We start from the raw sequence: 17,810 nt of genomic DNA, 5'->3' as shown, positions 1-17,810 counted from the left end.
TTTTTTTTTTTTAATCCTCAGACATTTCCTTTAAAGGACACTTGAAGTGAGAGTGATATGGAAGCTGCCATGTTTATTACCTTAACAAAAATACCAGTTTCTGGCTGTCCTGTTGACCTTTCTGACAGCAGTAGTACATACCTCCCAACTTTTTGAGATGAGAAAGAGGGACACTTAAACCACACCCTGCCACACCCCGGATCCCGCCCCCATCACACCCCTAGTCACGCATACCATAAAGATTTCATAAGAAAAATATGTTGTTTTATAATTCAAACCACACTGGTCCTTTCTATCCTGGTTCATTTTCCTTCATATTAATATTTTAAAATTAGTAATATATCAATTTATAGGATGGGAATAAAATTTAGAGTCAAACACATTTTTTTAGTAGAGAAAAATATGTATTTACATAGAAAGAGGGAAAAAGTCCTTAAAGAGGGACAAATCAGGAGGAAAGAGGGACAGAGGGACAGGGCTCCCAAAGAGGGACTGTCCCTCCGAAAGAGGGACAGTTGGGAGCTATGAATTCTGAGTCACACACCCAAAACTAGCATGCAGCTAAAAGCATTAGAAACAGAGGCAGAGGCTCAGTAGGACAGCCATGCAATTTGTATTGTTAAAAAGAAAGTACATATGTCAGCCTCCAGAACCCGCTCACTTCAGGTGCACTTCAAATATCATCTTGCATATCCTGCACTAGGGTAGAGGCCCACTCCAGAGTGCTTTTCAATCCATTAGTACTGTGTTTGCATTTTTAAAAACACGCTCTCATTAACTTGCAGTAAAGTTGAGGAAAAATTGCTGTGATCACATTTTTTTTTTAATCAACTTGGAACTTGCATCAGCTTGGGATCATCAGCAATTCAGCTTATCATCCCTATTGGCCAGCACTTTGCTTGCACAAAAGAGAAATCAGTCCAATAAACACTCATTCTCTTTTCACTTCAGTAAAAGGACATTGACCAATAGTCATCTGGATTTCAGTTTATTCCATCTTCTGTCTTATTTCAGAACATATTTTCTTAGCAAGGTATACTTTAAAAACTTCCAGTTTGGCCTAGAAACAAAATGCAAACCTCACAAAAAAAGGGCTCAGCGAAGGGAAGTCCGGCCTGGTCTACTTCCTGCTTCTGCCCAGCTAGGTTAATAAGAATGATAACAAGATAACAGTCAGCTTATGGTGCTTGTTTATGTGCGCACTCTATGATACTTAGAAATGTCACTCAGCATAGGAACAACCAGCGCTTTTACCCATAGATCTCGGGGGCAGCCAAAGAGGTCTACCAATGACAAAAAAATGAAAACAAAATGCTTTGTATATCCCCTATTGTTACATGTACAAACTGCTCATCAAAACTCATTGAACAACTGAAAACATTTTTTTTTTCAAAACGAACAACTACGAACATATTCTGTACGATGTTACACGCCCCACCCCCGCCCCTCAGAAAAAAAAAGAAAAAAATTAGCAATTCTTGAATAGATGACTCTGCTAAGAAGGCTAGTTTGACCCAAGTGCTGTCCTGGAGAACATCCTTTGAGGAGTCCATTCCTACATGGTTCCAGCTTCAGCATCAAGCATTGGTTCTTTCACATCCTTGGTGTCCCATGTTAATAAACAATGGCCGATATCGGACTTCAGGTCTTGGTAAAGCTGCTGCGTGAGACTCTTGGGAATAGAAACACAATATCTACAGCTATCATTTGGATCATGGCGGTTGTAAAGTTATTAAAAATAGAGTGCTTTTATTTTTCGGCAAAAGGGCTTGTAAGGGAAGACAGTTCTGGGGCGAACCAATCTCCTGTGCTCTCCAAGTCACTCCCACAGGCCACAGCTACCTCACCGCTAAAACACGCGTCCCTATTGGTCCGTTATCCAAAAGCAGTCAGCCTCTTGTGGTGGCCGTCGCCGCCGGTCGGTTATATCGATGGCTTTAGGTGGATGGCGGAGCTGTTTGGCCGAGCGGCGAGGATGAAGATGATGTTCTCCCTCAGGAAGGTGTCCCAGTTCACTTGTCTGCAAGAACAGGAAATAGGTTTATTAAAATTAAAAACACTATAAAAAATATTCTTGAGTTATTGTTGGAGTATACTTAAAGAGACACTGAAGTGAAAAAAAAAATTATGATATAGTGAATTGGTTGTGTACTATGAATAATTACTAGAAGATTAGCAGCAAAGAAAATATTCTCATACTTTTATTTTCAGGTATATAGTGTGTTTACTAACATTGCATCATTCTATAATATGTGCAGATTACACAACACTCAGCATTCAAAATGAGTCTTTCAGAGCAGTCTGTGACGTAATGACCTCTCCTCTAGCAGAGGAAAAGTAAACAGTTCACTTACAGTTGAGATAATAAAAGTCAGATAACAGCCCTCTCCACGACTAACTTGGTCGGAGAGATTAATAGCTTTTTTGCATAGAGACAACTGGAGTTTCTCAACTCTTCCTGTACTGGAAACAATTACACTGATGTATCTGATCTTAATGTTTTATTTCTTAGCTGTGCTACACATACAAATCATAATATCATCATTTTTTTTTCGCTTCAGTGTCTCTTTAAAGTGGGATAAAACTCTGACATTACAGTCAATAAAAATGTGTTTTCCTAATTTGTATTGTCCATACAGTTATATTTGCTTTTGTGCACAAATATTATTGTCTGTCTACAAATTACAAATCCCCAAAGTGCAATTTATCTGAAAGCTGCCATTGCATTGTATTGCATAGCCGCTGTATTTACATATTAAAACCTATTTGATGAGCACTTTTCAGTTGCACACATACTAGAAGCAGAGACAGCTTAGTTTATGCACTTTGCTAATATTTACTAAATGTATCTGACAAATGAATGTAAACAAATGATAATGTTATCACCTCTTTGGATGCAGCCATAAGCAGCTCACTGAAGCAAGGAGCTTTACACTGAAGAACTAAGTGCTGTGTTTAACTGTTTAAATGCTGTTCTGCTACTTTTTTGTGGTAGTAGATTGTATTGTATAGTAGCTATGGTTAAGGAGCCATTCAGAGCTCCGATACGCGTGAGCTTGTACCTGTTTGTCCTGTGATGCATTGAATAAAGATTTGGACGTTTTAACTGCCATCTGGTGTAGCGGGATATCTCTCTTTGGAATCTGCTCTTACAAGACATCTATGAATCCCTGGCTCTCACCTGGCAGAGCTTGGGTGGTTGTAGCGGCCCTAACTATCATCAGCAGATTGTATGCTGTAAATAATCTTTTAGAGCAAAGAGGACATGCTGAATTTCAGAGTTTATGGGGACGCCGCAGTACAGAAGACGAGCGCTGGGCCCAGTGCAGGTAAAGGCTAACTTTAATATCATCTTGATATAGTTCCTACAAAGAAGGTGTGAGGAAACGCGGAAAGCCGCCGCGTGTGCCAAGAGCTAGGCGGCTGACTCCGCGTCCTACGCGGCGGTTTGCACGCGTCTGGTAGTATGGTGGAACGCAGAAAAGCCGCCGCATGTCCTGACAGCAAAGCGGCTGTTTGCATGCAGCAGCGTGTGCTTGGTGTGGCTGGGTCTGTTTGTGCACTTAGGCAGATGGAGAGCTATGCACACGCGGGCCTGAATCCAGAACCTTTATACCAGCAGGGGAAGTGTCAGCTGATCAGGAAGGTCAGCTGATTCCTGCAGGACTCATAATTGGCTGAATGGTGCGGGCGGGGCGGCAGTGTCCAGCAACTATATATTCTGCTGCTTGGTCAGTTGCTGGTTGCCTGTCGTTGCGATCACTATGTGGGAGCACGCAGACCCTTAGTCAGATCCTTAAGTGTGCCGGGACCAGCTGGAGCTGTAATCCTACACTTAGCTAGATTCTGTTGATAGCTAAAGTACTAGTTTGATTGCGATTATCTGTTATGACTTCCTGCCTGTCTGACTACTCTCCTGATATCTGACCCTGTACCTTGCCTTTCTGATACTCCGTTGCCAACCTCCGCTTGCCCCTGATTCTGCCTCTGTCTTCTGATCCTGTACTTTGTTTGTCTGTGAGTTGCCGACCTGGCCTTCCCGACCCTGAGAACTATCTCTATCACTAGGAGATAGTTCATGCCTTGTATGTGCTGGGCACCTGCTTCACAGGGCCAGCTCTGTATGTGCTGGGCACCTGCTTCACAGGGCCAGCTCTGTATGTGCTGGGCACCTGCTTCACAGGGTCAGCTCTGTATGTACTGGGCACCTGCTTCACAGGGCCAGCTCTGTATGTGCTGGGCACCTGCTTCACAGGGCCAGCTCTGTATTCGCTGGGCACCTGCTCCACAGGGCCAGCTCTGTATGTTCTGGGCACCTGCTCCATAGGGCCAGCTCTGTATGTGCTGGGCACCTGCTCCACAGGGCCAGCTCTGTATGTGCTGGGCACCTGCTTCACAGGGCCAGCTCTGTATTCGCTGGGCACCTGCTCCACAGGGCCAGCTCTGTATGTTCTGGGCACCTGCTCCATAGGGCCAGCTCTGTATGTTCTGGGCACCTGCTCCATAGGGCCAGCTCTGTATGTGCTGGGCACCTGCTCCACAGGGCCAGCTCTGTATGTGCTGGGCACCTGCTCACAGGGCCAGCTCTGTATGTGCTGGGCACCTGCTCCACAGGGCCAGCTCTGTATGTGCTGGGCACCTGCTCCACAGGGCCAGCTCTGTATGTGCTGGGCACCTGCTCCCCAGGGCCAGCTCTGTATGTTCTGGGCACCTGCTCCCCAGGGCCAGCTCTGTATGTTCTGGGCACCTGCTCCCCAGGGCCAGCTCTGTATGTGCTGGGCACCTGCTCCACAGGGCCAGCTCTGTATGTGCTGGGCACCTGCTTCACAGGGCCAGCTCTGTATGTGCTGGGCACCTGCTTCACAGGGCCAGCTCTGTATGTTCTGGGCACCTGCTCCACAGGGCCAGCTCTGTATCTGCTGGGCACCTGCTCACAGGGCCAGCTCTGTATGTGCTGGGCACCTGCTCCACAGGGCCAGCTCTGTATTTGCTGGGCACCTGCTCCACAGGGCCAGCTCTGTATGTTCTGGGCACCTGCTCCACAGGGCCAGCTCTGTATCTGCTGGGCACCTGCTCACAGGGCCAGCTCTGTATGTGCTGGGCACCTGCTCCACAGGGCCAGCTCTGTATTTGCTGGGCACCTGCTCCCCAGGGCCAGCTCTGTATTTGCTGGGCACCTGCCCCATAGGGCCAGCTCTGTATTTGTTGGGCACCTGCTCCACAGGGCCAGCTCTGTATTTGCTGCCTCAGGGCCCATCCTGTATTCATTGGGAACTCGCTCCTCAGGTTCCCCAAGCTTGTTACTATTCTTCTGTATTCTGATCTTGTACCCCGATATTTCTGATACCCTGTTGCCGAACCTCGGCTCGCTCTTAGACTCTGCATCTGACTCCTGATTCTGTACCCCGATATTTCTGATACCCTGTTGCCGAACCCTGCCTGTTTATTAGACTCCGCCTCTGCTTTCTGTATCTGTACTGTATCTGTCCGTGTGTTACGACCTGGCTTGCCCGACTTCGAGAACTGACCTTACTGTTAGAGGCAGTTCCCAGATCTGTTAGTGACGCCCTCTCCTAGGTGTCACTCACGTTCTGTCCTTCCTACGCTCCGCCTGACTCCTCCCCCGGGAGAGTCCAGGCCTTCGGAAGGAATCTGTATTGCTGCAGTACTTCATACAGTACGGCACTTGTTTCTGAGGCTTAGTCCTCACGGTATTACTGTTGCACCAAGCACTTACACTACTCAGGTGTTCAGAGGTTAGCGTTATATCGGATTATCGGTGATACTGCAGATCATCAATAATCGGATATATATCTGTATTCCCAGTGATACTGCAGATCACAGAGAATCAGACCCTCTCTGCTACACCGATCGTGACAGATGGATGAAGATTAAATGGAGCCCTAGGTAAGTTGGTAACTCTGGTTCTTTTGATAAGGAGAGTGCTTAGAGAAAGTGGCAGTTGGGCCCCTTGACACTCATTAGGCCCCAAGCACCTGCCTATGTTGCCTTGGGGATGAGCCTGGTCCGGGATGAACATATTCTAAATCTGCACATATAGGGGAAATGGGACAGAAAGCTTTCCATGGCAATAATCCTCTACAGCACATTTGTCATCATGTGTTCACATGTTTACAGCTAGAGGGCAGCAGGGGATCCACTTCTTGCACAAATTATTGAGGTACAGTGGTGGATAGGCACAGATTTGAATTTTGAAAGCAGTAGATGACTTGTGAGAGAAATCTTAACCACTTCACCACTGAGGGGTTTTACCCCTGGAGCACCAGAGCAATTTTCACCTTTCAGCGCTCCTTCCATTCATTCGTCTATAACTTTAATTACCGCAATTAAATGAACTATATCTTGTTTTTTTCTTTAGGTGGAACATTATGCCAATAATTATTTTATTCTAAATGTGTTTTAATGGGAAAATAGGAAAAAATGTGGGGAAAAAATCATTATTTTTCAGTTTTCAGCCATTATAGTTTTTAAATAATGCATGCTACTGTAATTAAAATCCATGAAATTTATTTGCCCATTTGTCCCGGTTATAAAACCATTTAAATTATGTCCCTATCACAATGTTTGTCGCCAATATTTTATTTGGAAATACTTTTTTGTGGTAGTAGATTGTATTGTATAGTAGCATGTTTTTCAGTTTTGCTTCCATCCCTAATTACAAGCCCATAGTTTATAAAGTACCGTAACATAGTTGTACCCTCTTGACATAAATATTTAAAAAGTTCAGTCCCTAAGGTAACTATTTATGTATTTTTTTAATTGTAATTTTTTTATTACAAAAAAAATAAAAATTGGGGAGTGTGGGAGGTAATGAGTTAATTTTTAGTGTAAAACTATTGTATTTGTATATGAAAAATGCTTTAGGGTGTAGTTTTACTATTTGGCCACAAGATGGCCACAGTAACTTTTTGTTTATGCGACCTGCAAGCGTACAGGAACAATGATCGCTGCTTCTCATAGAAGCAGCTGATGATTGCGGGGGCTTAGATCAACGAACGGGAACGGTTTTTCCTGTTCACTGATCTCCAGGCGAGCGGGCGGCGTGCACGAGAGCGGGAGCGGGCGCACGAGCGAGCAGGAGCGTGGGCAGCGGCGGGAGTGTGGGAGGTGCGGATATCTCCGTCCCTGGGGGTGAAAGGATGGAAAAAGGGATGGAGATATCCGCACCGCTGGAGGTAAAGTGGTTAAGAGAAGTGGAAGATGTAGAGCTAAATGTTTGGACTGCAGTGCATTTGAGGAGGGTTGCGACTATACCATTCTGGGCCAGCTGGTTAGCCAAAAACCAAGCTTTGCGTGCTCTGACCAAAAGGTACAATGCTGCAGGTGAAAAGAAGAAAGTGGAGGTCGGCACTGCAAGCAATCCAGTTTATTTACTACGTGCACATACCGGTCCCGATGGGCAATCAGACATGCGCTTCTATGGAGCCTCTGTAGAAGCGCATTCGTCGGCTGTCAGGCCGTCAGGCAGCTCTGCCCTGCACTCACCATCCACTGATTGCCCAGCCCCCCCCCCGCACAGGCGCTGACCAGAGGCGCCTGGTGCACCAGACACCTCTGCAAGCAAAGATCAGCACACCCCTAGCTAGTTGACTATCATTAAAGAGGAACTCCAGTGAAGATAATGTAATAAAAAAGTGCTTAGTTTTCATAATAATTGTGTATAAATGATTTAGTCAGGGTTTGCCCATTGTAAAATCTTTCATCTCCCTGATTTACATCCTGACATTTATCACATGGTGACATTTTTACTGCTGGCAGGTGATGTCACTGGAAAAAGGTGGTGCTTGCTTTTTTGGCGGTTGTAAACAGCTGTTATTTCCCACAATGCAACAAGGCTCCCACAGTGTGATGTCAGTACCTCAGTGCTGTGAGGCGCTGACATTTGTGGGAGGGGTTTCACCACAAAATCAGCCATACAGAGCCCCCTGATGATCCGTTTGAGAAAAGGAATAGATTTCTCATGGGAAAGGGGGTATCAGCTACTGACTGGCATGAAGTTCAATTCTTGGTCACGGTTTCTCTTGAAATGCACAGATTAACAGTATCAGCTTTTACCCTGTGCCTTTAATGATAGTAGACTAGCTTGACATTTGGTGAAGCTGGCTATCCTGTGTGATCTGACAGCTGTGAGGTCACTCTATGCTAGTGATACACGGGGGAGGAATAGGGGATGCACTTCTGTAGAGAGCACAGCTGACTGCCGCTTACTGCATATTATGGATTGTACAACAGAGCTGCCCCACTGCTCACAGTTGCTAAGTAACTGAATGAATTAGTCTTACAATTATTCCTATCTAGTCCTGAAATTCAGATACATAAAGTTCTGTCTGGTGGAGGACTGCCAGGTATGGGCATTGGTTACTTTCTCTGGACCCCAGAACCTTCCAAAGAGCCCAACAAACATGGTGCGACCCCGAGACCCAGGAGCCCATAGTGTTGTGGGTGACCTCATGGCAGATGGCCCTTATACTCTGCCCCTCAGGCTGGAGATCCAGCCTTGTTTGTGGCAGAGAGAAGCAGCAGGGGAGGAATGGTGGGAGGAGCCAGCAAAGGGATTGGCAGAGAGGGGTAGCAGATGAGGTGTGGTGGGAGGAGCCAATGGAGGGACTGGCAGAGAGAAGCAGCAGATGAGGTGTGGTGGGAGGAGCCAGTGAAGGGATTGGCAGAGGGGTAGCAGATGAGGTGTGGTAGGAGGAGCCAATGGATGGACTGGCAGAGAGAAGCAGCAGATGAGGTGTGGTGGGAGGAGCCAGTGAAGGGATTGGCAGAGAGGGGTAGCAGATGAAGAGTGGTGGGAGGAGCCAGTGAAGGGATTGGCAGAGAGGGGTAGCAGATAAGAAATGATGGGTGTAGCGAGAGAAGGGCAGCAGATGAGGTGTAGTGGGAGGAGCCAGCAAAGGGATTGGCAGAGAGGAGAAGAAGTGGAGGACTGGTGGGAGAAGCCAATGAAGGGATTGGCAGAGAGGAGCAGCAGATGAGGATTGGTGGGAGAAGCCAATGAAGGGATTGGCAGAGAGGAGCAGCAGATGAGGATTGGTGGGAGAACCCAGTTGGCAGAGAGGAGCAGCAGATGAGGAATGGTGGAAGGAGCCAGTAAAGGGATTGGCAGAGAGGTGCTGCAGATGAGGAATGATGGGTGTAGCCATTGAATGGGGTTGGCAGAAAAGTGCAGCAAATGAGGTGTGGTGGAAGGAGCCAGTGAATGGACTGGCAGAGAGCGGCAGCAGATGAGATGTGGTGGGAGGAGCCAGTGAAGGGATTGGCAGAGAGGAGAAGCAGATGAGGACTGGTGGAAGGAGCCAGTGAAGTGGTTGGCAGAGAGGATCAGCAGATAAGGAGTGGTGGACGAAACCCGTGAAGGGATTGGCATAGAGAAGCAGCAGATGAGGAATAGTGAAAGGAGCCAGTGAAAGGATTAGCAGAGAGAGGCAACAGATGAGAAATGGTGGAAGGAGCCATCAAAGGGATTGGCAGAGAAGGTCGGCAAATGAGAAGTGGTGGGAGGAGCCAATGAAAGGATTGTCAGAGAGGGGCAGCAGATACGGAGTGCTGGGAGGAGCAATTTAAGGGATTAGCTGAGAGAAGCAGCAGATAAGGAGTGGTGGGAGGAGCAAGTGAAGGGATTGGCAGAGAGGTGTAGCAGATGCTGAGAAGTGAAAGGAGCCAGTGAAGGAATTGGCAGGGAGGGGCAGCAGATGAGAAATGGTGGAAGAAGCCAGTGAAGGGAATGGCAAAGAGGGGCAGCAGATAAAGAGCTCTGGGGGGAGCCACTGAAGGGATTGGCTGAGAGAAGCAGCAGATGAGGAGTGATGGGAGGAGTCACTGAAGGGATTGGCAGAGAGGTGCAATAGATGAGAAATGGTGGACTGAGCCACTTGAGGGATTGGCAGAGAGAACAGAGAGGAGCAGCAGATTATGATGAGTGGTGGGAGGAGCCAGTAAAAGGATTGGCAGACAGGGGCAGCAGATGAGCTGTGGCGCGAGTTGCCAGTTGATGAGGTGCCAGTTAATCCTGGTAAATACACCCATGCCACAGCGCTAGCATGCAGAAACATAAAAGAAAGGCCTTGGTACAGCGCATTGATGATGTCACCTCTGATGTCACTGCATCCATAATATAACACTGACCCCTCTGGCTCAGCTGAGATTTGGCTGTGTCTCAGAGCAGCGATATTTCCTTCTTCTCAGTGGCAGCAATCATCTCCTTGCTTTATGGCCTCCTCCCTGCTGCCAAGTCTGGCACCGCTCTCATTCTAAGTTCTCATTTCCGTCATTCCCATTTTTACGAGCCGTATAATTTAGGAGCAGTGAGATCTTTTAACATTTCAGCACGCAGTCATAAATTAAGGCTCAGTCATACGCAGTCACTAAACACAGTAATTACCGTCAGGTTGAAAGTAAGTGATAAAATAGTGATAGGAAACGAAAAAAAACCATGTTCGCTGTTACCTGGTTCTCTCTTATCATACATTTTAACGGGAGATCAGAGGGAAGCTTTACTGCACTAAATAGGCTGTAACAATTTATTATTTCACCATTATTATTATTATTGTTGTTGTTATTATTATTATATTTTTATATCATTGCCATGTTTGCTACAGCGCTTAGAAGCATCCATTGAACAATTCACTAAAGTCGGCCATAGACTGGTTTATGTGGCCAAAAGATAGATGCCCCTCCGATCATTATCTGATCAGAGAAGAATCTATCAGCTCGAATCCCTCCACACACTCTATATTATGAAATCTTTGAGATATCTTCAGGCGCCCATACAAATATCATTTATAGCAGGATAGGCCCCCATACAAATAAGGTTTATAGCAGGAAATGTGGGAATCAAAGTACCTGCTATAAACGATATTAGTATGGGGTTTTAGTGGGGTTTTTGTTTTGTTTTTGTTTGTTGCGGTGGGTGAGGGATCCGCTTTAACTGCTTCCGGACCAAAGCAGTACAAATCTACGTCCAGCAGGTGGTGCTGCGGCTCTGATTGGACATAGATTCTACTGCTTCGGTATTCCGCGTCCCCGCCGCTACGCCAATCTCGCTGCTCTTTCCATGCAGCAATTTGCTCGCTCCGCCATCTATAAGATGGCAGAGCTCTGTGAGCAGGTCAGGAGTCGCTTTCATTGGCTCCTGACATCGTGATCACGGCGAGCCAATCAAATTGGCCCACATTGATAGACAGCGTCAGGAGCCAATGAAAGCAGCCCCTGACCTGCTCACAGAGCTCTGCCGTCATAGCGACGGCGGAGAGAGGAACCGGCGGAGATGGGACAGCGTCGTGATCGGCGAGAGCAGCGGGTATGTGCAGCGATTCGTCCAGAGGCGACGTTTTACGGTACAGGCATGGAGGTGATTAAGGACCGCTATCACGAAAATTGGGAAATATAAAATACACGTAAACACATACAATTAAGGAGTGAGTTTCTTCCAGAATAATATGAGCCATACATGACTTTTATCAGATGTTGCTTCACTTACAGTAGGTAGTAGAGATCTGACAGAAGCAACAATGTTTTGGAATTTGGACTAGCCTAGCTTCTCATGGGGGGGGTTTTCAGGGTTTTCTTTATTTTCAAAAGCATTTCCTGAACGGCAGTTGCTTAGTCCAGCTGCCAAAAGAGTGTGCAGCGAGCAGGGAGGCTGGCCAGTGTCTTTGTATAGATCATTTTTAGGAAGTATTTATATAAAGAATAAAGGCCATGCTGAGGCTCCTCCATGAAAAGATGGACTAGTCTAAAACCTGTCGGTTCTGTCAGATCTCTACTACCTACTGTAAGTGACAGCGACATAGAAGAAAAGTAATGTATGGCTCATCTTACTCTGGAAGAAATATACTCCTTATTTGTATGTGTGTACATGTATTTTAAAATGTACAATTTACATTTACAATTTTTTGTGATAGTGGTCCCTTAAAGTGGATCCGGGATAAACTTTTACTCATTGCACAACTGTGTTCCTTTCATATAGTTTATAGGGCATTCCTCAAAGCCAATTTTTTTTGTTTTTTTGTTTTAATACTCTAATTTCCTATAAACTAAACAAGCCTCGCCCACAGCTTTTCACAGTGCCTTGGCATTCTCAGACTCATGTAGCAAGTGCTTACGGGAGCTCAGTCTGGGCAGGAGGAGGAGGTTACTAGCCAGAGATTTCAGAGGCAGAGGGGAGGAGGAGGAGAGGGGATTGAGCTGAGAGCTGGAGATGCAGTTGCAGCTTGTCTGTGTGTAATGTGACAAACAGAACATGGCTGCCCTCATTGTGCCACAGGAATAAATAATCATAAACCGTTGAAGCTGTTTGCAGCTATATTTGCTGTGTAAACTATCTAAACTATAGATAAGATATATAGACAAGTTACTTGTCATAGTTAGTTTTTCATCTCGGATCCGCTTTAAGCACGGGGAGGGGTGTTAAAGTTCAGCGTGGTAAAGAGGGTTTTTGTTAGTGGCTGGATAGTGTACTGACTAAGGGCACTGCCTTTGACATGGGAGACCAGGGTTAAAATCCTGGCTAGGGATTCGATCCTATTCAGCAGAGGAGTTCAAGGCAAGACTTCCTAACACTGCTGGGTGGCCTCTTGAGTACATCCCAGTGGCTGCAGCTGAATAGCGCTATACAAATGCCCTCCGTGCAGTTCCGCCGGGTCCCCACTGCTTAATTTCCCCCGGGCCGGCTCCCGACCCCACAGCCCGAGCTGGCCTCTCCTGCTTCCTTTAAAAATGGCCGCCGGAGGTTGCCGCGGCTGTGCAGTCCACACAGATGCAAGTGCAGCTGTGCAGCTCTAGGGCCTTCCCCCTGATCCACGGTACAGGAGACAGCCTGTAGCGTAGATCGGGGAGGGAGGACCTAGAGTTGCGCAGCTGCACTCGCATCTGTGTGGACTGCACAGCCGCGGCAACCTCCGGCGGCCATTTTTGAGGAGGCAGGAGAGCCCAACCCGGGCTGTGGGATCCGGCCGGGGGGAAATTAAGCAGCAGGGACCCGGCGGAACTGCATGGAAGGCGTGTACGGCGTCCCCTGTGCCTTCAAAAATCATGCAGGTATGTTACAAAGTGACTCATGCATAATCTTTGTAAAATGGTAAAACTTTTCATTAAAAATGTATTGAAACAAAAAAAAAAAAAAAAAATTGTTAAAAACGAGAGGATGTATTTGGCATATGAAAGAACCAATCGTATAATGATTTTGGACAATTTTATTGCAAAATAAAACGCATTTTGCATTTAAAAAAAAAAAAAATCATGCAGGTACAGAACTTTTTTTTTTATTTGGGCTCGTAAGTCCTTTAAAGAGACTCTGTAACAACAAAAACCTCCCCTGGGGGGTACTCACCTCGGGTGGGGGAAGCCTCCGGATCCTAATGAGGCTTCCCACGCCGTCCTCTGTCCCACGGGGGTCTCGCCGCAGCCCTCCGAACAGCCGGCGACTGTGCCGACTGTCAGTTCAATATCTACCTTTGCTGGCTCCAGCGGGGGCGCTGTGGCGACTTTCGGCACGGAAATAGACGGAAATACCCGATCTCCGTCGGGTCCGCTCTACTGCGCAGGCGCCGGAAACTTGCGCCTGCGCAGTAGAGCAGACCCGACGGCGATCGGGTATTTCCGCCTACTTCGGCGCCGACAGCCATCAGAACGCCTGCGCAGGAGCCAGGAAGGTAAATATTGCGTCACGGCTGTACGGAGGGCTACAGCGAGACCCCCGAGGGACGCAGGACGGCGTGGGAAGCCTCATTAGGATCCTGAGGCTTCCCCCACCCGAGGTGAGTACCCCCCAGGGGCCGTTTTGTCGTTACAGTTCCACTTTAAGGCTACTTTCACACATAGTACCTATGGGACTGGCCACACTGCCTGCAGTGCGACGTGAAGTGGCGGAAGTGGTCATGCAGAGGCAGCACAGACTCTGCAGTGACGTATTTCCTGCACAGCAGGAAGCACGTCACTGTTTGGGGGTGGAGCTATGCATATTATGCTCTGCCACAGGGTAAGGTGCACAGGGAAATGCTGAGGTGCGATTGTCTTGCCAGGGACTACCCTGCAGCAGGAAGGGGCGGTAAGGTCAGGTGGGAAGGGGGTAAGGTTGGGCATTGGCAAAGTTAGGGTTAGGATTTGATGGGGGCATGGTTAGATATAGCTAGAGAAAGGGTACTATGTTAGAATAGGGTTGGCTTTAGCTATAGTAAAATAGTAAAACTTCAGTATCATTTACCAATATTTTATGCACTTCATAATACTAGAGTAGGGATAGGGAACCTACGGCTCGGGAGCCAGACGTGGCTCTTCTGATGGCTACATCTGGCTCACAGACAAATCAGTAGGGGTTGATTCACAAAGCTACACAGCTCAAGCAGCACAGCATAGTGTGGCAGCGCAAATAAAATGTTCAAAGTAGGCACGTTACTGCTGTAGCGTGCACTACTAACCTACTCGCATTCCCCAAAACTAACGGCTTCTCCAATTGTCCCCCCCTGGATCCTGTCAGGTCCAGTGACTTTGTAGGACGAGATACCCGCACTTTGATTGGCCCAATAGGCTGCCTGTCACTTGATAGGCAGCCTATTGGGCCAAAGTGCGGGCATCTCGTCCTACAAAGTGAACCAACCCCCAAGTCAGCGAGCTAATTGTACAAGCTCTTAGTCGGTATTTCTCCTGTCCGGCTCTCAGGGAAATTGCTGATGTTGCTGAAACCCAAGAGAAGCTGAAGACGTGTCTGACACTTCCTCTGCCCGGCGGATCAACTGTATACACATCACCATGGCAACAGGGACGTGAGCCCTCTGCTGCGCATGCACACTGTCCCAGTTTGAAACATATTGTATGGCTCTCACAGAATTACATTTTAAAATATGTGGCGTTCATGGCTTGCTCCGCTAAAAAGGTTCCTGACCCCTGTACTAGAATATGGCTACATTACCGATAGTGTACTAGCCGATTTTTCGCGGTGTGGTTTTATCGACCAATGGGAAGGGTGAACATAATGTAATATGAAAGCCACAACTGCTGCTGTGACATATTTCTATATGATATTAAAAATAATGGTTCTGTTTCATTTTTTAGCCAGCTAGGGGTATCTAAAAAGAAGCATCAGCGGTATTTCCCAACCGTGAAATTAGTACATTTCGGTGCACTTTATGAAAAATGTCCTGCCGAACAGCAAGAGGGAAAAAGCAAGGCGAGAGGCCACAAATCCACTCAATGTACACATCTCAACTAAGGAGGGGATCATGTTTTAGGTTCAACAGTGCCTGAGATACACACCTGGAACAAGCATGCAGCCAGTGGAGTCACACTTCAGACAAGCATGCAGCCAGTGATGTCACACCTGGAACAAGCATGCAGCCAGTGGAGTCACACTTCAGACAAGCATGCAGCCAGTGGAGTCACACCTGGAACAAGAATGCGGCCAGTGATGTCACACCTCGGACAAGCATGAAGTCACTCCTGGAACAAGCATGCAGTCAGTGGAGTCACACCTGGAACAAGCATGCAGCCAGTGGAGTCACACCTCGGACAAGCATGCAGCCAGTGATGTCACACCTGGAACAAGCTTGCAGCCAGTGGAGTCACACCTGCAACAAGCATGCAGCCAGTGATGTCACAACTGGAACACGCATGCAGCCAGCAGAGTCACACCTGGGACAAGCATGCAGCCAGTGATGTCACACCTAGCACAAGCATGCAGTCAGCAGCGGACCCACACATGTAATAAGCATGCAACCAGAGAGCTCACACCTGGAACAAGCATGCTAAGTGCGTTGTGGCAAAACTTTTCGGAATAGGTGCTACAAAAAAATGGACATGTAGTGTAACTTAAAGGGGTTCTGTTAGGGTTTTTTGAGGAGAAAAACAGACACTTACCTTGGGCTTCTATCAGCCCCGTGCAGCGGTAATGTCCCACGCCGTCCTCCTCCCATCTGCTGTTCTCCGCCGCCGGCCCCGGTCTAAGCGGCATGGGATCCAACTGCGGCTGCGCTACAGTGGCCGCGCACCCGCTCGCTTCCGCCTGCGTCATCGGAAGCTTACTGCGCAGTACAAGGCTCCGTTGTACTGCGCCTGCGCAGTAAGCCTCAGATGACGCGAGCGGAGGCGCGGCAACACGCATTATTCGTCTGTGTGACAGCCGAATAATAGCCCGGTGCCGGCTGCGGGGAACGACAGATGGGAGCAGGACGGCGTGGGACATTACCACTGCAGGGGGCTGATAGAAGCCCCAGGTAAGTGGCAGTTTTTCTCCTCAGGAACCCCCACAGAACCCCTTTAAAGAATGGGGGGCCGAGTTTCCCCCAAAACAAAGTAAGGCAAAGTGTCCCTAAAGGTAACTCACACCCAAGAAAACAGTCCCGACATGGTCACTCACCTGCTGACTAACAATCCCTGCAGCATTGTCACATGCAGAACTGAGACAAGGTCCTCCAGCACCCAGTCACTGCCATGTACCCCCTTTTCTTATTGCTCTCTGCTTCAAACACAATAGGGGAATGATAGCTGAGTGAGTTGTGCGCCCCTTCCTACACCGCGCCCTGAGGCTGGAGCCTCTCTCGCCTCTGCCCTGTGTGTGCACCTCCTACACTGTGCCCTGAGGCTGGAGCCTCTCTCGCCTCTGCCTCGCCCTGCGCCCCCTCCTACACTGCAACCCGAGGCTGGAGCTTCTCTCGCATCTGCCTCACCCTGCGCCCCCTCCTACACTGCGCCCTGTGGCTGGAGCTTCTCTCACCTCAGCCTCGCCCTGCACCCCTCCTACACTGCGCCCTGAGGCTGGAGCTTCTCTCGCCTCTGCCCCGCCCTGCGCCCCCTCCTACACTGCGCCCTGAGGCTGGAGCCTCTCTCGCCTCTGCCTCGCCCTGCACCCCCTCCTACACTGCGTCCTGAGGCTGGAGCCTCTCTTGCCTCTGCCTCGCCCTGCACCCCCTCCTACACTGCGCCCTGAGGCTGGAGCTTCTCTCGCCTCTGCCCCGCCCTGCGCCCCCTCCTACACTGCGCCCTGAGGCTGGAGCCTCTCTCGCCTCTGCCTCGCCCTGCACCCCCTCCTACACTGCGTCCTGAGGCTGGAGCCTCTCTTGCCTCTGCCTCGCCCTGCACCCCCTCCTACACTGCGCCCTGAGGCTGGAGCCTCTCTTGCCTCTGCCTCGCCCTGCACCCCCTCCTACACTGCGCCCTGAGGCTGGAGCCTCTCTTGCCTCTGCCTGGCCCTGGTCACATGATCACTCACCTGCTGACTAACAATCCCTACAGCATTGTCACATGGTCACTCACCTGCTGACTCACAATCCCTGCAGCATTGTCACATGGTCACTCACCTGCTGACTCACAATCCCTGCAGCATTGTCACATGGTCACTCACCTGCTGACTCACAATCCCTGCAGCACTGTCACATGGTCACTCACCTGCTGACTCACAATCCCTGCAGCATTGTCACATGGTCACTCACCTGCTGACTCACAATCCCTGCAGCATTGTCACATGGTCACTCACCTGCTGACTCACAATCCCTACAGCATTGTCACATGGTCACTCACCTGCTGACTCACAATCCCTGCAGCATTGTCACATGGTCACTCACCTGCTGACTCACAATCCGTACAGCATTGTCACATGGTCACTCACCTGCTGACTCACAATCCCTGCAGCATTGTCACATGGTCACTCACCTGCTGACTCACAATCCCTGCAGCATTGTCACATGGTCACTCACCTGCTGACTCACAATCCCTACAGCATTGTCACATGGTCACTCACCTGCTGACTAACAATCCCTACAGCATTGTCACATGGTCACTCTCCTGCTGACTCA

At 48.6% G+C, this 17,810-nt stretch overlaps 1 protein-coding gene across 2 annotated transcripts in view; it reads right to left on the bottom strand.

The window, feature by feature from the left end:
- Positions 1–716: 716 nt before the first annotated feature.
- Positions 717–17,810, bottom strand: part of PHF24 (PHD finger protein 24) — a 196,641-nt gene continuing 179,547 nt past the window's right edge. For both annotated transcript variants that reach the window (XM_068272170.1, XM_068272178.1), the window contains exon 8: positions 717–2,020. In XM_068272170.1, the coding sequence (XP_068128271.1) occupies positions 1,924–2,020 (97 nt within the window). In that variant the 3' untranslated portion in view covers positions 717–1,923. The remainder of the gene's footprint in view (positions 2,021–17,810) is intronic.

This window comes from Hyperolius riggenbachi, chromosome 1 (assembly GCF_040937935.1).
Source record: "Hyperolius riggenbachi isolate aHypRig1 chromosome 1, aHypRig1.pri, whole genome shotgun sequence".
NCBI lineage: Eukaryota > Metazoa > Chordata > Amphibia > Anura > Hyperoliidae > Hyperolius > Hyperolius riggenbachi.
The sequence above is the reverse complement of the archived record's forward strand: the minus strand, read 5'-3'. Positions and strand labels throughout refer to the sequence as shown.